Genomic DNA, 24,529 nt, shown 5'->3' on the forward strand with positions numbered 1-24,529 from the left:
ATTTCAACTCCTTTTAGGGGCATCTGGGTGGCTCAATCAGTTAACCATTCAACTCTTGATTTCGGCTCAGGTCACGATCTCACAGTTTGTGAGATCAAGCCCCATGTCAAGCTTTGACCTGATAGCACGGACCCTGCTTGGGATTCTCTTCTCTCTCCATCTCTCCCCACCTCCCACTGGTTGTGTGCATGTGCACTCTCTCTCTCAAATAAACAAAAACTGGGGGAAAAAAAAAGAACTCTCTGTAGCATGTCTTGTAAGGCAGGTCTAGTAATGCCAGGTAAAGTATTCTCAGCAGTTTTTTCTTTCAGCACTTTGAATATATCACCTTACTTTCTCTTGACTTCCATGGTTTTTGCTGAGAAATTTGCTGAGACTTAGGGAGTTTCCTCGTATGTGATTAGAGGTGTTTTTTTGTCTTGCTGCTCCATCACTTTTGACAGTTCTATAGTAACGTGCCTTCGTGAAGACTTCTTTGGGTTGAATCTATTTGAGGACATATAAACTTCATGCACCTGGATGACCGTATCTCTCCCCTGACTTGATGGTATTAGCCATTATTTCTTTAAATATGCTTTCTGCCTTTCTTTTCTCCTTTGAGGTTCCTGTAATGTGTATACTGTTTTTCTCTATAGTGTCCCACAATTGATACAAGTTTCCTCCACTATTTTTCATTCTTTTTTCTTTTGGTTCTCTGACTGGATAATTTGAAATGGCTTATCTTTGAGTTGTATGATTTTTGTTATCTGCTTGAGTTGACTGCTGAAGCTGTTTATTACTTTTTTTCAGTTTAGTCAATGTATTATTCTTCAGCTGTACAATTTCTTTTGCTTTTTTTATAGTTTGTGTCTTTGCTAAACTCTCATTTTGTTCATGTACTGTCTTCCTGATTTCATTTAGTTTTCTGTGTACTCTTACAGCTCACTGAACTTCTTTATGACAATTATTTTGAATTATTTGTCAGGCAGTTCACAGTTTTCCATTATTCATAACTTTTTTTTTGTTTCTTTGGTGGTATCAAGTTTCCCTAATCGCTGTAATCTTGCACTAATGTCTGCCCATCTAAAGAAGTAGTTATTTCTTTCAGTCTTTGCAGAATGGCTTTGGCAGGGAAAGTTCTTCACTAGTCAGCCTAGCCAGAGATTTTGGCTGGGTCAGCTGATGGAGTTCATTACTCGGGTAATGGACCAGTTACTGACATCTGTGTGGTGATGTTGAGAGCCCCTGCTCCTTTTCTTTGTTCTTAGCTATTGTGGGGTGATTCTTCAGTAATCTGGGTAGGACATGAAAGAAATGACCTTCATGGGTAATGTTCTGAAAGGCTGGGGATGTCAGACTCTCACTCACTTTGCTCTCCCTTTCCCCAGAGAGGCCCAGAGGATCTCTTCTGGTGCTGTGCTATGTTGAGAAGTGACAATGGTAAAGTGAAACAGTTCTTACTCTTTCCAATGCATCTTTTCTAATTTCCGTGCTCCACTAAAATGCTACAACCTTTAACTTGGACTCTGGAAGTCTCATGGAGGCATTCTTATCTGTTAATGGTTGTTAAACTGTTTTCTGTTGTGGGGATAAGACCTGGAACTTCCTATTCTGTCATCTTGCTGATGCCATTCCTGGTTTTTCTGATATATGAAGCCAAAGCCATTTTTAAGTAATACATTGATTCCTTATCCTCCTCTTCTGTTACAGGTCTCAACATTTCCATCATCACAGAAACTAGAGAGTACTCTTTAAAATGATTATTACAGTTTCATTGTTAAAGAAAAGGAAAAAAACAATCACACTTAGACAAAAAAAAAAAAAAAGATGCAGGGGAGAAAATGGCAAAACATGGGAATTTCTCAAATCAAGAATACTAATTGCCACATACAATGAAAAGTCTTAAAACAAGTTGGCTTCTGAATCCTTGTGTCAGATGTGTTTATTTTTTAATGCTACCATGTGCCACTTTAATGAAACAAAAATAATTTATTAAAGAAAACACAGAAGAGACATGAATCCACAAATTTTCCAATTCTGTGATAAGGGCCAGACTTTTGCACTAAAATTTGCTCTGAAAATAAAAACAAAACCATACTTCTGCTTTTGGTCAAGATGGAGTGATAGGAACTAAATTTTTGTCTTTTACCTGGAACAACAACAAAAAGCTGGACAAAATATATGAAGCTACAAGTGGTTATACATCAGCCAGTGAAAGACACTGAGAGACAGGGAAAAAAAAGCCTTATGATACAGGTTAGGTTCTATTATTATTATTTTATTATATTACCGGATTCTGCCAAACTAAGTAAAAATCAATTTCTATAATATTAGAATTAACCACAGATTTAGAGATTCTGTCTCACAGAGCAGTATAGAACAGCTAGACAGTCTTATTCCAGAGGTATACCCATCTCAGTAAACAATTAAAATTAGTCTACTGCAGTGCATGACTGTATCCACTCAAAAGTAACAGTATCTTTCAGAAACAATGAACAAATAGCTCCTAGGCAAAAGAATGAATGGTTGAACATTCATCAATTAACTAGAAGTATTACCAACATTGTAAGTTGTCTGTAAGGCATGTTTCATTTCTTAATACAATAGAGCAAGCCCTGGTGAACAGAAGGAATAGCTGAATCAAAGGACCCAGTCTAACTGGGGTATAGCCAATAAGTAGCTATCTAAGTGACCTTATTAACTCTCCCTTATTAACTTTCCCACCAAGGCCCATTATTTCTCCAAACGCAGAACAAAGGGAACAGAAAATCACTGTAAGCTGGATGACTCTTTCAAAATTCAAGCCAGCTAGAGTTGAATTGTCTAGTTTCTGTTTGCTAGAGTTCTTTACTGGCATTAAAATACTGTGAGTACAAATCCATTTTTCCTAAACCTGCTTCTCCAACAATGGCATTTATTAGGTTAGGAAAAAACAAAAAACAAAAAACTCATGCTCAAACAAGTGCAGCAAAATAATGAAGATGTAAAACAAAACAAAAACAAAAACAAAAAAAACTACTGGAAAATTCCTTCTTCAAAATCTAAATGATGACCTGATGCGCAAATAAACCATCATATAGTAACTCCAGTGAATATGTATCAATCTTGGAGCACCAAAATCTATTCAAGAGAACACCGTCTTAAATTTATAGATACACATTTTTTTTTTAATCTGCTCCCCCTTAAACTTATAGTTTTAATTAAGAGGGCCCAGTGACTCCCTCCCCATTAAAACCTGCTTATTCCTATGGTCTTTTTTTCTTTTCTTTTCTTTTTTATTTTTACTTCTTTTTACATTGCCATAGAAGCTTCTGCATTTGTAACCTTCAATTCAAAGTCAGCCTTTAAATGCCACCATCATTGACCTACAATATTCTAAGAAAGGGGTGTAAGTCAGGGGTTGGCAAACTACAAAACTACTTTGCTCGTTGCCTACTTTGTAAATAAATTTTTACAGTAAAACATTTACTAGAATACAGCTATACTATTCGTTTTCAAACCATCTACAGGCAGTTCATACTACAATGGCAAGGCTGAGTCTGCAACAGAGCCCATAAGGCCCACCAAGTCATATTTATGTTTTGGCCTTCTAAGAAAATTTTGCTATCCTTCACCTAAATAGCAACATTTAAGTAAATTTAACCAAGGTTTCAGGGAGATTTTTTCAAGGTTTTAATAATTTCTAAATCAAAGTTTTAGAGAAATGATATCCTCATTGGTTTCATTACCACACTTCAACCTCACACTATTCTTAGAAGCACATACTGGTTTTTAAAGTATGATATTGAAATACATTTTATAATCCACGGTATTAGACAGTCACTATCAGCCAAGTAGCAACCACGACAAAGTCAAATAAATATTTTCCACTAGCACTCTCTGGTAAGATAAAAAAATATTAGCATCCATGTATCTTAGATTCCATGAATATAGTAAACAAGAAAAAAAGAATGACAGGAGTGGGAACATTATTCTGAAGTAGAATAAAAATAACTGATGGATACTGTGGAAACATTTTTTTTAAATGTGAATGTAAGAATTATTAGAAAAAAATGCATGTGAAATTTGTTCTGCAACTTGAAGGCCTGCAAGTATTAGAGAAATAATACTTCTTTTAATCCATTCTGACATGTTAGAAGAATGCAAAAATAGCTCTTCAAATTCTACAGAACTAAATGGTCCAACTCCTTAAGTCTGTGCAATGGCGTAACAGTCTGAACAAAAATACCCGTAAGTTCAGTTTTTAAATTTGAGGGTATTTCTTGATGGGATGCACTGAAGGAAACATTATTTTTGCACCATTCCTGTCACAAATAAATAACCTAACTCGAATCGTGAGGAAACATTAGATAAACCCAAATTGCTGAATACTGGAGCAGAAAGTTTTCATTTTTGTCTTGGCTAAGATGAACATTTTGGGATAATGACAAAATCTGAATTAGGACTGCAGTTAGATATACCACCGTAAAAATATTAACTTCTTGATTTTGAACATTATAAACATTATTATAGATAGACACTGAAGTAGGGGTAAAAAGGCATTGTGTCATCATTTCTGTACCTTATTCTTCAATGGTTTAGAACGAAAAATAATTATGTTTGTATGTAAATGTGTACATATAAACATAAGCAAGGAAAGAATATGATAAAGCAAATTAGAGATAAAATATTAACAACTGGGGAACCTGGATGAAGTGTATATAGGAGTTCTTCATACTATTAATTGTGAATTAATACAGAATTTTAAATTTTCTGTAAATTTAAAATTATTTCAAAATAAAAAGTTAAAAAATGGATGCAATTTTAAGAAACATGATTATGTTCAATATAAAATATTGAACAGTTGGGACGCCTGGGTGGATCAGTTGGTTAAGTGTCCGACTTTGGCTCAGGTCATGATCTCACGGCTTGTGAGTTCAAGCCCCATGTCAGGCTCTGTGCTGATATCTCAGAGCCTGGAGCCTCTTCAGCTTCTATGTCTTTCTCTCTCTCTCTGACCCTCCCCTGCTCACACTGTCTCTCAAAAATAAATAAACATTAAAAAGATAATAATAAAATATTGAACAGTTAATTCTAAGATTAGTTTATGTATTTTTAATTTTATTAAGGCAAATTATATCTCCCAGAATTATTTTAAAGTAAATTCCTTATATATAATTATTTCAGTATAAATCTTTACAAGATAAGGACTCTTAAGAAGAAAAAAAAAACTCAATGCTATTATCATACCTAAAAAAATTAACAATATGAATATATTCCTAAGTGAGAAATACAATGCAAATACCTGCCAAAATAAGTGGTTGAATAATAGCTGGATTACTTACCCAGTCATATCCTAAAATAAGTTTTACTAAATGTTTCGGAGGGCATTAACATAAAAATATGTGAAATCTGTGGCAGAATAAAAAGACAGCAATTATCACTAAATCTATCCTTCTAGCTTAGAAATAATGACTATGGTAAAAAATGTTAATATTTCCTGTGTCTCAACACATATTTTAATATGTAATCCAAGTTCTAAAACCAAATCTGCTCCATAATACTGGAAAGAAAAGTTTGAATGCTGTGCATTTATTTTAAAAGGCCATCAAAATATCAACTGCCCACCAAATACACAGTTTAAGTCTTCTCTTTTTAAAGGTTACCAGGAACCCAATGTAGAATTGTAGAATCCTCAATTTTGAAGGAAAAAAAAAAGAGAGAAATCTATCCTCTTTTGTGGGCTAACTAAACTATTTGGAGGCAACACATTTTTAAACTGTTTGTTAAACTGCTAGATCTCAGAAAATTTGGAGAAATGAAAGACCTTGAAGATTAGGATTCTATCAACATGAAAAACTGAGAAAGGGACTTTTCATAGTTAAAAATCAGTAAGTGCTTCTCTAAGTCTCATCCATCAATTAAATGTAAACAAGGAAGTATTTCTAAAGAAAACAAATAAAAACTTTCAGAGTAAAGAATTCTAAAAATTAGTTTATTATTCTCTTCGTCTGAAGAGATTTTATGATGGATGTCCTTAATCAATGCATATCACTGAGGATGCAGCAATTAAGAGTGTTAATTTCAGAGTTACTTTCTGTAAAGCTGGCACTAAGATACACATACCAATAGTGAGATTATAAACTAATAAACTAGGTATCTGACTTTCTTTAAAGTCAGATTTAACACCTTTTGGGTTTAATAAAAAAAAAAAACCTTAAAATATACTTAAAGATTTTTTCCTCTTTCTTCTACTGCCTAAAACTGTAGCATTAGCTCAAACTGATTCTAAAATAAAATGACTTTAAAAAGAAATAACCTGGAAATATCTAACAAAGAATGTAAAAATCTAAGGAGAATTTAAAAGATTAAACACAAAACAGCAACTGTATTTTAATTCAAAAGTAACTCATGCAATGAGAAATCATACAATGGGAATCAAAATCTTCTTTAAGAAGGAACATAATTATACTCATTTTCTTCTTAATACTAAAATGTATTTGATATGAGAAAGACTACTTTAAATTATAGTTCTATGTTCATTTTGTTCTTAAACAGTTTAAAGGGAAAGTTTAAGTATTTCCATAGTGGGAAAACACATTGGTCTCATTATTAAACATTCATTCACATGGAAAAAAAAAAAAAGACACATTTAAACAAGGGAAAACAATTTGCTGGTTTTACCAGGTAAGTGTCTGAGCTAAGGGTTTGAAATTATACCTCATTAGCACTTGAACTTTTTTAAATAATTCGATTCTGTTGTAATATATTTATCTCAATACGAGTTTGAATACAGTTTGTAAAATAAATCAAATGCCACATATTCTGGGCTTGCTAATGTCACAAATCATCAGAAATCTACTATTTTGCTTCACTGAAGATTAAGACTGTAGTTAAACCTTTTCTCTCAATAGTATGCCAACACTACTCTACAGGTAATTCACATATAATCACAGCATTATTACTTACATCATCACTCTGCTGGGCTTCTTGCATTACAAATTCTCGGACCATAGATGGACTAAACTCTACTAGATAAGAAAATATATCTGTAGCTGCTGATCTAACTTGCAAATCATCCATGCCCTAATAAAAGGAAAATTAGGTTACTTAGAGACTGTTAACAAAAACTGTGCTGTGTTCCTTTTCTTTCCCAAATCTATACACACCAACTTTTTGGAATTAGACATTGTACTGGATTCAAAATGTATAATCTCTCCATCCTATACTTCCTTTTATTTTACAAATATAAAAAACTTTTAAGCAGCTCAATGATTAGTTTGTGCCAGTTTTTACCACCACGAAGATAAATATTCAGGGAATTTAAATGTAAGAATCAACATGGGATTATAAAGAAATACTTTACAAATACTGTACAGAAATTTTTTTCGATTTAAATATATGCAAAATGTGAATGATGTTACCTAGTTAAGACTCCATAACTTTCCAGAATCCATCTTTGGTCCTGGATTTATTTGCCAGTTACTCCTTAGTAACTGATTCTTTTATGACTCTCCTAATAGAGGATGCTTTTGAAAATACTGGGTATTTTCACTCTTTTTCCACAACTTAGTTTTCTAAGGTACTGATCCATAACATGAAGGATACATGACTCGTAAGTTACAAAATCTCCCAAGTGATTCTGAACACATTCCCTAACTCAGCAGTTCTCCAAGTTTTGTCCAGGGAATCCTGGTGAGGTGTCCAACACCCTTTTCAGTAACCACATGAAATTAAAAACTATTTTCATAATAATAAATAATCCTAGGGCATTATCAGCCCTTTTCACTCTCAGTATATCACAAGTATAGTGGGGTTTTCCAGAGGCTATAAGACATATGATATCACAACAAATTAAATGCAGAAGTTGCTATGAGAATCTAGCTGTCTTCTATTAAACCAAATGTTAAAGAGATTGCCAAAAAAAAAAAAAAGAAAAAAAAAGAAATGCCACTCTTCCACTAAAATTTTTTGTTCTGAAAAATTATTTTTATAAGTTATATTATTTATGTTTATCATTTTAAAATGAAATAATATTTTTAATTTTTCATACAATACCAATGGATAAAAATCATAAACAGATATATATGAGGACCACTGCCCTAACCCATATTGCAGAATGAGCTGCCTTGGTCCAGTCTGCCCTTACTCTACTCTCACTGGTCTAAAAAGGAAAGACATTTTAAAAATTTCTATAAAACATACTTAATATTGCTACAGAAGAGATAATAGTCTTGAAAACACACGTGGGATTTTAATTCACTTGAAGCCATATTATATCCAAGTGCTTACATATTAATGTTACAAATTCAAGTTAATAAAAATCTGAAGATGGAACACATTTGTAGTAATTCACTATCAAGTGAATCATGACCTAAACTATACAATTCAATATGCATTACTATAATAAATACTTTCACATATGTAATATAAAGGTACGAGAAATTCACAACTTCAAAAACATGAAAAGAAGTTGGATAATTACCATTACAATTTCAAGAGCAGGCAGAATCCCCAATTTTGCCAAAGTTTTGAAAAATGCATCCCTGTTTTGAGGTTGTAATGTCTGAGAAAATGCACAAAATTCCTTGAAAAAATTAACCTGCAATGTTAGAAAGTATAGTGAGAAGTTGACACACATAACAGCAAACTTGGGCTCACTTTAATGTGATATACCATAGCATGATATGCCCTTCTGAAGGACCTTGCCTCTTCAGGGTATCTTGGCCCCTCAAACCTGTAAAGAACATCTTAAAAACTAGCATCCCACTAACACTAAACTTTGCATTATTTCCACAAAATGAACGATGAACTCTCCCAAGGCATACAGTGTACATGTAGTATGTGGAGTCTCAGAGAGTGAATACACATATAGTATTTTCAATTCATGATTCAGTTGTAAAAATGTCATGTAAGGTATGTATTTTGAATTAGAGCATGTATTTTTGTAGAAACATGCTATATAAAATAAATGGTAGCTGGGTTCTCAGCTCTCAAAAGTACAATTTCATTTATAAGAACTGGAAAGGACATTAAAAGATTCCCGAGTTTAAAGGCCTAATTTTATAAATGAGAAAACTGAGTAGGCTATTACCTACACCAAGATGACTTGGCTAATTTAAACCTGTAATCTCTCATTACTTTTTAAAACCCAAGTACCTGATTATAATGTTTAAAGAAAATGACAAACTGCTGGTAAGTAGCAATCATTATTCTCTTCTCCAAAGCATGGTTCGTATCTCAGAAAATACATACATTCAAAAGAAAAAAACATTTCCAAGAACCAAATTACTTATCATTCATGTATTCAAGAAGTACTGTCCTTACCTTTTGTTTTGTTTTTTGAAAAGAGCCATTCTATAATGTATCTACAACCATAAAAATGTATGAGTTTGTAGTTGTGTCCTAACATAAACCCCATATCTAATTTGGGGATTTTTAAGCACATGAATTCCCTCACTGGAGGAAAAAAACACACATCAAAATACTTTAAGAAACTGGCAAATATACAAAACAGTAAGTTTGAGAAACTTTGAGAGTAATCATTTTATAGAATAAATGTGTACTTTTCATCTTAATTATAAAAAATTCTCTCTTAACAAATTCAATATTAAAAGTTGTATTAGCCAAGAGTAAGTGCACTTCAAAGGTTTGAATTTAGGGGCGCCTGGGTGGCTCAGTTGGTTTAAGTGTCCAACTTTGGCTCAGGTCATGATCTAATCGGTCACAAGTTGGAGCCCTGCATCAAGCTCTGTGTTGATAGCACAGTGCCTGCTTAGGATTCTTACTCTCTCCCTCTCTGCCCCTCCCCCACTCACACTTTCTCTCTCAAAATAAACTTAAAAAAAAATAAAGGTTTGAATTTCAAGAATAAATCACTTACCAATTCACGCCGTTTATCATCATCTGTAGCCTCATCCGTTAATTGTGCAAAAACTTCTGACAGAAACTTCTCATCTTCCTACACGAGAAGAAATAATTACTATGAAATAATCTAACAAAAGTATAAAGTTATACTCACTTACATGATTTACACAAATTATAATAAAAGTAGCTGAAAACCTAATAGTTTCATCATAAACCTTAAAATTCCAGGGCATATTCATGTTATAGTTTTCAACCCTGATTATACCATTTATTATTAGTTATACATACACTAATACCTCATTTAACCAGAAACCTCAGCTATGAAGAATCCTTTGGAGACCAAAAATAACCAGTTGTTCTAGGCAATGCATGAAAACTCACTTATTTTAGTTTAGTTTAGTTTTTTAAAATATTTATTTATCTTTGAGAGACTGAGCACGAAGGGGGAGGGATAGAGAAAGAGGGGGATAGCACCCCATGTGGAGCTCAAACTCATGAACCATTAGATCATGATGTGAGGCAAAGTTGGATACTTAACCGACTGAGCCACCCAGGTGCCCCAAAACTCATGCATTTTAACTGAGAGACACTGTAGCTCCTTCTCAGGGTCTATTTATTTATTCTTAATTTAAATGTAATTCAAACAAGTTTGAAGAGTACATTGTCGGTCCACTGCAGATTAGAAAAATGAATTACAAATACGGCACAGGGACAACAGTAAAGGAGACAGAATTCTGGCAGCAGTAAGACTGGACTGCAAAACCTTTTAAAACACAAGAACTCATGAAATATAATTTAGGGTTATTTGGGGTACAGGCTTATATTTTCTTGAGGTCCCCAAGGACACAGTGAAATGATAAAGCACTACAATAATTGCTTTTCACACTGATGACTCTGAGGTATTAAAAGGCAGATATATGTTAATTTCTCTAAGCGCTGTTTACAAGGACAAAAATACAGTATAGTACATACTGTATAATCTTATTTTTAATATAAATTTGTGTCTAAAGTCTAAAAGGGAGAAACATTAGAATGTTAATTGTGATTATCTTTTGGTGATGGATTATGAGCAATTTTTTTGCTTATCTTTATTTTCTAGTTTTCCACAATAAGAGTGGACTATTAAATTACTAAGGAAAAAAATGACATGAATATTGAAATCCACTTTCTGGAGATCCATCAAGATCTGCTAAAAAATATTGTGTTTTTAAATTTCACTTATTTTTAAAATTCACTTTTATGAAATACAATTTGTATTAACTTTAATTAAAGTAGCATGTTCAGGGGCGCCTGGGTGGCGCAGTCGGTTAAGCGTCCGACTTCAGCCAGGTCACGATCTCGCGGCCCGTGAGTTCGAGCCCCGCGTCAGGCTCTGGGCTGATGGCTCAGAGCCTGGAGCCTGTTTCCGATTCTGTGTCTCCCTCTCTCTCTGCCCCTCCCCCGTTCGTGCTCTGTCTCTCTCTGTCCCGAAAATAAATAAACGTTGAAAAAAAAAAAAAATTAAAAAAAAAAAAAAATAAAGTAGCATGTTCTTAGAATTTTTGACTTAGTGGTTGACAAAAAAAATCAAATTATAACATGTTAAGGATGTACCTTAAATACCTGCCTTTTTGCTTGGATTATCTGTGAAGCAGTTTCAATCTCTTAAATAAGTTTAAAAAAAATAAGATAAAGCATATATAAAAAATGAATGAAGACTACTAGATACACTCACAGAAGATGTAACATACTCTCCCACTAACCATCCATCAGTGTTACTTAAAGAATACTGAGAGACAAGGGGCGCCTGGGTGGCGCAGTCGGTTAAGCGTCCGACTTCAGCCAGGTCATGATCTCGCGGTCCGTGAGTTCGAGCCCCGCGTCAGGCTCTGGGCTGATGGCTCGGAGCCTGGAGCCTGTTTCCAATTCTGTGTCTCCCTCTCTCTCTGCCCCTCCCCCATTCATGCTCTGTCTCTCTCTGTCCCAAAAAATAAAAAAACGTTGGAAAAAAAAAAAAAATTTAAAAAAAAAAAAAAAAAAATTAAAAAAAAAAAAAAAAAAAATTTAAAAAAAAAAGAATACTGAGAGACAAACCCATTCATTAGTCTGACTCAGAATGGTGTTTGTTTTGTTCTCTATTTTGCTGACTTCTAGACCTTATATACTATGGCCTGACTCATCTATTTCTGAAAGAATTCAACTGCATATGCAATCTTATACTTATCCCTCAAATCACTTTTTCTAAATACTTTTTATCTCAATATTTTAGGTTTTGGTGAATACACATTTACCTCCACTGAAACCTTTTATAATTTTTTTTCTTCTTGCATCTTTCTCAGATTAAATCCTCCTTTCTTCTCTAAGGATCTTTAACTTTTTAAAGAATATTTTCATAGGAAAATAGTTCCATTTCTTTGAAAAATGCAATTTCTTACATGATTCATTATTTGTGTGCTGAAAGCTAGAACTGCATAATGTATTATGGAGGGAATTTCAAGTATTACCGTCTGCTAGGAGAATGTTTTCTAATTCCTGGTATATATATTTTTTCTGATTTCTAATCTTATTCTTGTAATACTCTACAAAAGCACTCGGTTCAGTGCACTAGTAAAAAAGCAATTAATTGACAGCTTAAAGTGCTTCATAAATATAACTGTAATGTCTCCCCCTAAATACCTGGTTCTCCAATTAAACTAGTCTCTTTAGATCACTTCAGTTCTTTTTCATAAAGGCCTTTGTTTAAAAAAAAATTTTTTTTAAGTTTATTTTTAGAGAGAGAGAGCAAGCAGGATAGGGGCAGAAAGAGAGGGAGAGAGAGAATCCCAAGCAAGCTCTGCACTGTGTGGAGCCCAAAGCAGGGCTCAAACCCACGAACCACGAGATCATGATCTGAGAAGAAACCAAGAGTCTGAAGTTTAACCGAATGATCTACCCAGGCACCCCGAAAAGCCTTTGTAACTATTTTCAGTCAAATTGTGTGTGGCTGTCTTTTTGAATTACACAACAAAACCTTATGGGGAAAAAGGGGGCCTTTTTTAAAAAAGTGAATCAAACTTTTCTTTGAATTAAACAGGCATGCGCTCAAAACTCCCAAATCCCGGGGGCACCTGGCTGGCTCAGCTGGTAGAGTATGCAACTCTTAATCCTGGGGTCGTGAGTTTGAGCCCACATTGGGTGTAGAGTTTACTTTAAAAAACAAAAAACCCAAACCCAGAACCCATCCACCATTACTAGACTCATGTAAAGACAGAAAGTTGGAATTAGATCAGACTTTAAGAGATTACAGAGATTGCCTAGTCCAATTTTAAATTTCAAAAGACTGATGCCCAAAGAGTGGACATTATCTAAAGGGCTGGTGACAGAGATGGATTTAGAATCCAGGTCACGGGGGCACCCAGATGGCTCAGTCAGTTAAGCGGCCAACTTAGGCTCAGGTCATGATCTCACAACCTGTGAGTCTGAGCCCAGTGTCGGGCTCTGTGCTGACAGCTCACAGCCTGGAGCCTGCTTCGGATTCTGTGTCCCCCGCTCTCTGCCCCTTGCCCACTAGTGCTGTTTCTCAAAAATAAATAAACATTTAAAAAAAATTATTAGAATCCAGGTCACCTGTACAATCTGGTTTTTGTTACTGTCACCATGTAAAATAGACTACAGGACAGATTTCTAACTAGTTCAAAGTAATGAAACAAACCAAAGTAAAACACACACACAAACTAGACTACGCCAAATCTAGTACGATAAAATGTAGTATGTTAAATTCTTACATGAATCCAAAAACTTCTGAAACAAAATGAAGAACCGAATTATTGTAAATTTTTCCTTAAAGGCATGAAGAGATTTTACCCTATCTCCTTAGTAAGTGGGATGAAAGTTTAGAAATTTCTTTTTTAGTAAGCTGAAATCCACAAAATATGTTAAACAAGAAATAAAACCACTGATTTTACTGGGTTTGTGTTCAGCTCAACTCTTATTTATGGAATAGTGGAGATAACATGTAATGTATTAAAATGTCAACATTTGAGATACCTATCCTCAATCTTCTAGTGAAGGAAGTTAAAACTTCTTGTTTTGAAAAGGACTTTAATCTGTAGCTGTGTGAAGATAACCTCACTTTATTGGTTTTAGGGATTTAATTCATAAAAAACATTTTTAAGTATAAATTTCAATTCTGGGCACACGGGATTTTGATATGCAATTAGCTAGAAAATTCAGGTTAACTAAACTATTATGGCCTAAGCAAGCTTTAGAGAATCTCAACATGTATTAAAGTACATACTAGGAGCCAGTGACCACAGTAAGTGCTTTCATGTAATTTCTCAGTTAATTACCCTAATTTAGGCTAGGAGTTATGTTATGTACCTTTGCGCTAACTCATTTTGGTCCAGATAGATACAATCTTTACATTTGCACTTGCTTATGTAACTCATACAACAGTAGGCCAATACTCATTTAAGAAGCTATAGATAACGTATCCTAGTTAGCTAGAAGGGTATCTGGCAACATCTAATACTTAGCCAAAAAATTTCTACATGGAAACCTCAGAGTTGGGCTTTAGGAAATGAGCCTTTAGAGGTCACTCACCATAATCATAATTCTTTTCTTTTCACATACTGTTGAGAACAGAAAACAGAATTCAGCATCACTGCTGAAATGAAGAGATAACTAAGTGCTAAACCTTAGATATGTAACAGGTAGTTCACAGTATCTACTTCATAAATGTATCTCACGGACCAGAAATGAGTAAGACTTTCTTTTCTTAAAGCTATGCTTGATTTATATAATTATAGCCTTTACAAATAGATCTATGAGAAAATATATAAACTGACATAAAGAGTTCAAATACTTACAGATTAGTTTGCATAATTTTTAAGCATATAAAGCATTTATGATTTATTATTATGGATTTGGAACCCCTTCTGATGTCAAAGCAGTCATTTGAAAGCTTCTGCACTTAAGCTTCTGTCACTGAGTTCTTTTCTTTACATCAGCTATATTGACTGTAGGTCTATTTCCAAACTCCTGAGACTGTAACTGTTTTTCTGTCAGCAAGTGAAATGGCACCCTGAATTGTATAGTACAAACGGTTTTAAAAAGCAGGTCTCATGTATAACAAATGGAACCCGATGCATAAGTCTATTTTCCCTTATACTTACTATTGTGGAATAAGGAAAACTGCTAGGTGAAAGCATGATCTAAAGAAGTAAACCCTATACAAAAACTAAAATAACAACAGAAAGATGAATGATGACTGTTAACATCATAAAACGGAATCTCACAACTAAGAGCTAAGTACTAAGTCAGAAACTCTCAACTGTTTGTCTCTGGATCTCTTAAACTCTTAAACCTTATGGAGTACCCCAGAGAGTTTTATTATGTGGATTATGTTTGGCAATACTGACAACAAAAACGGAGACATTTAAAAACATTTACTAATTTGTTTTAAAAATAAAAGTTTATGTAAATATATTTATGAAAAATTTTATAAATTTAGAAAAAAGAGTGGCTCTGTTTTACATTTTTGCAAATCTCTGTAATGTTTGGCTTAATAGAAGAAAACTACATTCTCACATCTTCTTTGACATTCAATCTGTTGCAATATAATATTTTGAAGTACAAGAAGAAAATACAGCCTCGCAGTGACAAGAAGTTGGAAAAGGAAAAACCCCACAGAACTCTGAAAGGGCTTTAGGAGCCCCTAGAACACACTTGAGAACCACTACTACACTATGTATATAGAAGCTGCTCAAGAAACTTATTCAGTGATATGGACATAACAAAGACAGTTATGCAGGAAACTGTGGGTATAGTATACTACCACAAGTAAAGGAAAATCTTCAAATTCCTCCTTATTACACTGTTAGCGTATAAAGGATTAACATACTAAACATGGTATAAACTATTTTACAACTCAAGGAGACAGATTAAAACCAACCTCACACAGCAAATAATCTAGTTATCATTTCCTGAAAATTAACAAATGTTAATTTAGATGTGCTGACTACACATTTGAATTATTTGGAAAACTTTAAGCACACACATTCATATGTACTATCCCCCCAATAATAACTAGATCTCACAAAATGGACTAAAAATAATCTTAGAAACAGGTGCTTTGGTTTGGGATGATAAAAAAGTTCTGGAAATGGACAATGGTGATGGTTGCATAACACTGAGAAGGTACTAAATGCTATGAATTGTATACATAAAAAAAGATTAAAATGATGAATATTTTGTCATATATATTTTACAATTTTCTAAATGCATGCAAAAATGAAGTTAAAAAAATTTACATGATAGGACACTTAAAAATTTAAAAGGTCACATTATGAAAGGATTCTTTCCTTTGGGGCACCTAGGTGGCTCAGTTGGTTAATTAAGCATCCAACTCTTGATTTTGGCTCAGGTTGTGATCACATGGTTTGTGAGACTGAGCCCCACGACAGGCTCTGTGATGACAGTGCAGAGCCTGCTTGGGATATTCTCTCTCTCTGCCCCTCCCTCCACTAGTAAACGCACTCCCTCTCAAAATAAAAAATACTTAAAAAAAAAAAATGAGATAAAGGTCTATTTTCTATGCTCAATAGTACATTTAAAGTAAACAAAAGAAAACTTTCAAAAAGGAAAAACACCAGCTTTAACTATTAAGGAGAATACCTAAAATAATAAGAACACTTTCGTTTACTTACCTGCAACATGCTGACTATCTCAACTTTGTTGAAGAAAATAAAAGATGTAAGAGTAGAAAGAAAATTCTCTTCAAAAACGGATGGTGTAGGCAAAATGATGTCCTGAATGTACTGTACCCTGTAAGTCTGATGTATTTTTTGCCTTAATTCAGAGTCTGTTATTGGTATAACTTCCTTAAACTTTGCAGTTTTGGTCAAGAATTCTCTATGCCTTTTTGGCTGAGCCAAAGCAGGGTCATATTCAAGGCATCCCACGACATCCATGATACACTCATCAGAAAACATTACTTCAAACAATGTTGCCTTATTTAGGAATAAGATTCCTCTAATAATTTCATACAAATGATGTAAGCCTTCAGTGTTTTCTAGGTTCTCACAAGCTTGGAACAGCTGCAGTAGTTTTTTAATATAGCCTTCGTTTTCCAAGGCCAGAGCCAGCTTTTCCCTACGGATAGGTGAGGAGAGAACTGAGGTAACTAAGTCAGCAATCTCTTCAAGTTTATTGAGTTCACATGTGGGCAGGTCAATCAGATGACTGGTTTCAGGCATTTCTTCAAATCGTTCTTCTTCTGATTCATCAATGAGGTCCTGTGTGACTTCCACTGATGGATCCTTACCTTGAACCTAAAAACATCCAAGTACAGCTGGTTACCTTAAAATACAAAAGAATTCAAAATTTTGGAAATCAAATCACTGACCACTGGATTTAAGTAAAAAATACCTTGCAAAGAAACATTATTAGCCACATAATCAGTGTTAATTAAAAATTAAGTCCACGGGTACGTGGGTGGCTCAATCGGTTAAGTGTCCAACTTCGGCCCAGGTCATGATCTCATGGTCCATAAGTTTGAGTCCGCATCGAGTTCTAGCAGACAGCTGAGCCTGGAGCCTGCTTCGGATTCTGGTCTCCCTCTCTGCCCCTTCCCTGCTTGCCCACTCTCTCTCTCTCTCTTTCAAAAATAAACATTATAAAAAAAAAAAAAAAAAAAAAAGAAAGAAAGAAAGTGAAGTCTAGAGGGGGAAAACACACCCAGTTTAGAGTCAATTATTGGAAGAGTCTCAATTTCACCTCTAAATTTCCCAACTTATAACTTGAGGTTAATTAACTCTGACCCCTGACAATATATTTCAGCTAATATTACACTGATTTATTTGAGGTTATGTAATAACCATGTGCAGTTTAATAACTTCCCTACATCTACTAATTTTGAATTCTGCTGAAGGCTAACTCTTCTGTGGGGCCCCCAAATTAGGGACGGCTCTTAATGCACCATCCCATTGGCCTGACAAAACACTATTAAGTTTAAACCAAACTAAAACCCAACTTCTTGGATACTCAAGAGTGAGAAGATTTCCTCATATTACTTTTGAAATTCACTTTTGAAAAAATACTTGCTTTTGCTAAGAGCCTGAAATTGTTTTAAAAAACAAAATACTGGGGCACTTGAGTGGCTCAGTCAGTTAAGCGTCCTACTTCAGCTCAGGTCATGATCTCACAGCTTGTGGGTTCGAGTCCCGCAACTGGCTCTGTGCTGACAGCTCAGAGCCTGGAGCCTGCTTTGGATTCTGTGTCTCCCTCTCTCTCTGCTCCTTCCCTGCTTGCACTCTGTCTCTCTCAAAATTAAATAAACATAAAAAAAATAATAAAAAAATTTTAAAAATTAAAAACAAAGATTTTTTTTTTAAATTGGCATTTATTTAACATCTGTGATAAAAGCCTCCAAGTTCTAGTATCTAGAGAACACAATGAATAAACAACTGTTTTATGATTCAGGTTGATAGCTCAAGAAAAGCATGACAAACTTGGGACAAGTTTCCTATAATGACACCTTTAAAAAAAATTTTTGTTTTTAATGTTTTATTTTTGAGAGAGAGAGACAGAATGCAAGCAGGGGAGTGGCAAAGAGTGAGGGAGACACAGAATGCAAAGCAGGCTCCAGGCTCTGAGCTGTCAGCACAGAGCCTGATGCAGGGCTCAAACTCCCGAACTGCAAGATCATGACCTGAGCTGAAGTTAGATGCTCAACCTACTGAGACACCTAGGTGCCCCTATAATGATTTCTATAATGACTCTATTTAACATAAAAACTTTACACTTCATAAATTTTTCCCTAATTCTTAACACAAGAGTGCAATTATCCTCTTTTCACCTCAAAACATCCAAATATCCTGAGATGAAAAAGCTCCACAAATTTCCAAATCTACCAAAGCAACATATGAAAAAAGATCTAAGGACTTATTAGAGAAAGTAGATATACTGATGCATATAAGAGACTTTTTCCTCCTAGAGCATGAGCGTACTTCTTTTATTTCTGAGTTCTCAACAGAGGAGCTGGGCTTAGGGAGAATGACACGTAAATGTAGGAGAAAGTTTAAGTAACAAGGTCATAAGAGCAGTTCAGATAAAATGCCATGGAAATTCAGAGGAAGGGAAATTCCTTCCCACTCCTGGGAGTAAAGGGGGTGGTGAAGAGAGAATATAAGAAGAAATCATAAAAGTAGTGGCATTTGGACCTTCAAAGATGGGTAAGATTCAGATGGGGATAAAGGTATACAAAGTACAAAGGGAATAGAGTCGGAGAGAGAGAAATGTGTGGTATGCATATGGCCAACAGCAAAACTGGAAATGCAGACTAAAGCCAGATTATGGAAAGTCAAGGGAAGTGAATGTGCAGTACTGCCCTTTAGAAAGTAAGGCATCAGTTGTATGGAATAAATTCGAGAATAAAGACAAACTAGGGTGTTATTCTGAAGTCTACATGAAGAACTGAATTTAGATAGTGATGTTGAGACAGATGAGGGACAGTGTAAGAGAGAGGAAGAACCACAAATAACTCTATAGTTTTAAATCTGTCATTAAGAAGATTATGGCTCCTTTAACAAAAACTGGGAGCATGGAGAGGAATGGTTAATAGAAGGTCAGTTTTGTTAAGTTTGAGGTGTTTGAATACCCAGCTGGCAACTAAATCTGTGGGCCTACTACTCAGGAAAAATAGGACAGAAAACAGAAATTTGGTATTAGGGTAACTAAGGGTAACCATAGAAACAGAAGTAGAGCATGAGGTAGGGAGGGAAGAAGAAGAATCAAATGTTACAAGGAAAGAATAAGAAGAAATCAGAGGAAGGGTGGCTGGCTGGCTCAGTCAGTGGAGTGTGCAACTCTTGATCTCAGGGTTGGGAGTTTGAGCCCCAATTTGGGTGTAGAAATTACTTAAAAATAAAATCGTAGGAACAACAACAAAACAAAAACAAAAACAAAAAGAGGAAATAGGAGGATTCAACTTACACTGCAAATGAATAGTTTGCATATGTTTAAGAACAAAAGCAAAGTACAGAAGCATTCACTAGGTTATAGTATGTTTCTCCATTATCTAGTATTATCCTTACAAGCTTCCTGGAATCTCTCCTAAATTTAACTCTCACTGACAGATTATATCAGACAGATCTGTCAATCCCACATACATCAAAGTATTTGTCTGGATATCAACAGTGTTGCTCACTAAGCATTTCTGGTTTTCTCCTTTTTGTGGCACATGAGTTCTTTGCTTCCATGAAGTTGTATGTAGCTGTGTGATTTATTTCGGCCAATGAAATGTGAGCGAAGTGTCATGTGTAACTTCTGGGAAGACCTTCTAAAAGCCATTGTTCTGATTTGCCACCTGTCATTCTCACATTGCAATTAGCTTGAAAGTATCAAAATCAATTTTCTATCAGCCTGGGTCTCTGAGTGGCTCTGATAAGCACAGCCCCCTCTTGTCCAACTCTAACCCTCATTCATCAAATAGCAGTAAGGAAAAACAAACTACTGTTGTGATAAGCCACTATTTTAGGATTTTGTTACTATAACACAATCTGGGGTTGCCTGGGTGGCTCAGCTGGTTGGGTGTCTGACTTTTGATTTTGGCTCAGGTCATGAGCTCACAGTTCGTGAGATCAAGCCCTACATCGGGCTCCGTGCTGAGCATGGAGCCTGCTTGAAATTCTCTCTTTCCCTCTCTCTCTGCTCCTCCTCTGCTCTTGCTCCTCATTCTGAGTAAATATTAAAACAAAAAATGAAAAAAAAAGGAAAGAAAAGCTTTAAAAGAAAAACAAAACCCACAATCTAACCTTAACATTCTTAAAGTCAGTCAACTAATATGCTGAGTGGGTGCATAAAAAATTTACACTATCAGTAGGGTTCTCAACAAAAATATTTTTTTCCACTCTCCTATCCTACATCCTTACATTTGCTGCTTTAATTTTTTCCCCTTTTTAAGTGTCAAACACTATTACTTTCCCCTTTAAATCTCAGAAGAGAGACTTTTCTCCTTTGAAAAAGAGATCACCAGTACTCAACATACTCCCAACATCCTTCTTCTCCATCTTACAACTTATCTTCACTCATTTCCATCATCTCTTTCAAAGAAAATGTCCCTATCCTACCATTTTCTGAGGTTAAAACTTCCATATGCACTTTTGATTTTATGTTTTCTGAAATATATATATATATATATATACACACACACACACACACACATACAGAAATTATCTTTGCTCTTCTTATAATTTATTGCTCTCTGAGCCGTCAAACTTTTCAGAGAGGAGTTCTACTTCCTCATTATAAGGTGTTAAAAAAATAACTGTGTAATGTTTTTGTTGAAATTGTTTTTTCAAAGGTCAGCAATGACCTCTCAGAACTGAAGAGTAAAATATATAGTTCTGTGGAATACCATGCAGTAATGAGGAGCAATAAACTAGCTGTATATTCAGCAACATGCATAGATTTAAAAAGTACAGTACAACTCAGTTGTTTAGCAAAAAATTAAACTTCTTGGACCAGGAGAGTGGCCAAATCTAATGCCCCTTCCAAAGGCGTTTGGCAGAAGTTTCCAAAGGCAGAAAAGCGTGAGTAAAAATCACTGGCAAATGGGTAGAAGAAATAGTAACTAAGGGCAAAGGAATGAATAAATGGGTAAAGCAACAAGAAGCATCCAATATTAATACTACTGCCTCAAGAAAGGATCAGAGCAAGAGATGATATTCTCTTAGCTCAATTTTATCAGATGCCTGGAAGGGTAAAAACCATGTTTGCCAAGATCACCTATTCTTGGGACTTGACAAAGTTGAATGGAGGCCTGTAATTAAACCTGATGAGTTACACCACTCTGGGAGACATTTTGTCATATAATATAATAATACACTGAAACAATTGTTAGTGACCAAATTAATGATTCTAGTAACGTGCCAGACTTGTACTTTTCAGATACATCTACTACCATACCACAATATGGTGTAATACTAGCATTGTTGATCCAACTACCCTATGTACATAAGCCTCATGGTAAAATTAGTATTGATGATCAAATGTATCGGGAGACTGAGTTAAGGCTGCTCAACATGAATGCTGATAGAAAATGACTGGCAGGAGGAAGAAATGGATTTTGTAAACCACCAGTTAATTTCTATGTGAAACACTCCTGTACAAGTATATCATAAGGTACAGATTACAGATCAAGGAGGAAAATGAGTAATCAAATCGGTATAAAAATATAAAAGGTAAATCATGGCTTTATCAGACAAATTAGTTGTTTCTTAAATCCAGCTCTACTCCAGGACTGCTCCTCCAAATACTAGGCATATTCATACTGATAGTTGCTCTGTCATATAAATGCTATACTAAATACAGACATTTAGAGAAATATGATCATTTTGTTGTGAGAGTCTTGGCAATGGACCAAGGGGTGTCCTTTGCAATCAAGGATTAGTCTTGCCTAAAGGGATCTGGCCCTTGCCTAGCTCCTAAGAGGTAATCTCTAAGCACTCTGAATATTCTGTTTGATGTGTACCTGGGAGCCTTGGGCTATGCCAGATATGCTCTGTGTGGGTAACTAGGTGGTTTATAGTGGAAGTCTTGGGCCACGTAGTATCAGATCAACCTCTGGAGGTGCTGGAAACTAAAGTCTGCCACAGGGCAGTCAGCCTGCTTATAGGAATAACACCCAATAAAAATGCTGGACACAAAGGTTTAGGCAAGCTGTTCTGGTCAGCGATACTATGTGCAGGTTGCCACACATCAGTGAAGGGAGAAGAAAGTGCTGTCTGCCTAAGTATCCTAAAAAAGAAAACTGGAAGTTCATGCCTAGACCCCGCCCTATGTGCCTTTTCCTACTGGTAATTTTTTTTTTTAATTTTTTTTTTCAACGTTTATTTTTATTTTTGGGACAGAGAGAGACAGAGCATGAACGGGGGAGGGGCAGAGAGAGAGGGAGACACAGAATCGGAAACAGGCTCCAGGCTCTGAGCCATCAGCCCAGAGCCCGACACGGGGCTCGAACTCACGGACCGCGAGATCGTGACCTGGCTGAAGTCGGGACGCTTAACCGACTGCGCCACCCAGGCGCCCCCCTACTGGTAATTTTAATCTGTATCACTTTGTTGTAATAAACTGTAATGATGAATGTAACAGCTTTGTGGAGTTCTGTGAGTCTTTCTAGTGAATTAGTGAACCTGCCTGGTCGAGAGACCTCCTGAACTGCCTGAGTGAAAACAGTAAGAAATAAATTTCAGCAAAAATTTCTAGGACAAATGTACAAAGTCTTTAAGAATACACGTATATCCAGAAACATATATTACACAGTACATTCTGAGGGGAGGGGAGGAGAGAAATGGAGTATGCATAACCTAATGTGATGATCACTGGAAAATATTATCTACCACACAAATTTATGTTCTAGAAGAAATGTAATTCAACATTCTAGTTCTAAAGAAGATGTTTACCTTCTATTTTATTCACTTATTCTTTAAATATGTATGGAGTACACACATAACATGTGCCAGGTGCCATGCTGGTATACTGGAGGAGGGAGAATACAAAATACCACTTTTCAGGAATTTATAGTAAAAAGGTTAGTTTTTATATACTATTAATATTCTGAACAGTGTTATAAATGTTATAGAAAAGTAATATTGTCCTTTTATTTTGAAAGTTTTATATCCTTTGTTATGCTTTCATTATTTTTATGGATCAGTTTTTTCCTCCATTTTGTGGATGAGTGCTTGCAGGATTCAAATTTATTGAATCTAGAACAGAGCAGCAAATATTAGTGGACTGCATATGTCTAAGTCTGCAATAGAGGTCATTTTTAGGTCTTACATTTCACTTCAAAGAAAACTTTGTAAACATAAAATTCAATCTCAATCTATGGAGCGCACACAAGAAAAAAAAGGTAAATATTAGGACCTTCTCATCATCACCATCTATAGGTTTAAAAATGGGAAAACATGACAGCAAAATATAGCAAACCAATCTGGATTATATTCTTATGTATATTTTACAAATTAAAGCAAAAATCATATTTAGCAGTGTTTTCCTCTATTCATCAAAGGAAATTCTATTTAAAACCATATACCAATAATGCTCCCGTAATACATGATACACACATAGTAAAATATGAGGTGGAAAGAAACAAACCATCTACTTCCAGTTTAGCTTTGTGACCCAGAGCCATCCATCAAATAAGCTTTATATGGAATGGGAAGATTCACATTATACTTTCTTGGGCTACTTTATTGCACTGTGTGGCACTGTTCCTAGGAGGACTAAGGAAAAAAATGACTGTGGTCAGATGCATAAACTAACTTAAGGACCTTCAGGGATCAGAATCACTAGAATGAAAATGTGATAGAAGTGAAAAAGACAATAGATAAAAAACACTGTAAGAGAGTATTATGCTAGGCAACCACTAAAACACAGTGATTCCATTTACAGAATAGTAGTTAAAATTAATGTTATGATTAACTTAAAATTCCAGTTACCAGATATTAGAGACTAGTTTGCTTAAGGAGACATAATTATTAAATGTAATGTGGTATCTTAAATGGGATCCTGGAAGAGAAAACAGAAATCTGAATACAGTATGGCCTTTAGCTAATAAATGTATGACTAACAATAATGAATAATAATGTATGAATATTTGCTCATTAATTGTGACTACTGTATCCTAGTATAAGAGACTACTAATAGGAGAAAGTGTGCGAGAAGGTGTTAGGGAGGGGAGTAC

At 35.0% G+C, this 24,529-nt stretch overlaps 1 protein-coding gene across 5 annotated transcripts in view; it reads right to left on the bottom strand.

Annotated features, from left to right (window-relative positions):
- PPP4R3B (protein phosphatase 4 regulatory subunit 3B) overlaps positions 1–24,529 on the bottom strand; it is a 65,814-nt gene that overhangs the window by 27,660 nt on the left and 13,625 nt on the right. For 3 of the 5 annotated variants that reach the window (XM_047851969.1, XM_047851968.1, XM_047851971.1), the window contains exons 4-7: positions 16,491–17,114; positions 9,842–9,919; positions 8,444–8,560; positions 6,928–7,044 (exon numbers count right to left, since the gene is read on the bottom strand). In XM_047851969.1, coding sequence (XP_047707925.1) covers positions 6,928–7,044; positions 8,444–8,560; positions 9,842–9,919; positions 16,491–17,114 — 936 coding nt within the window. Of the gene's footprint in view, positions 1–6,927; positions 7,045–8,443; positions 8,561–9,841; positions 9,920–16,490; positions 17,143–24,529 lie in introns of all 5 variants that reach the window. The other 2 variants (XM_047851972.1, XM_047851970.1) reach the window with 2 other exon arrangements.

This window comes from Prionailurus viverrinus, chromosome A3 (assembly GCF_022837055.1).
Source record: "Prionailurus viverrinus isolate Anna chromosome A3, UM_Priviv_1.0, whole genome shotgun sequence".
Lineage (NCBI taxonomy): Eukaryota > Metazoa > Chordata > Mammalia > Carnivora > Felidae > Prionailurus > Prionailurus viverrinus.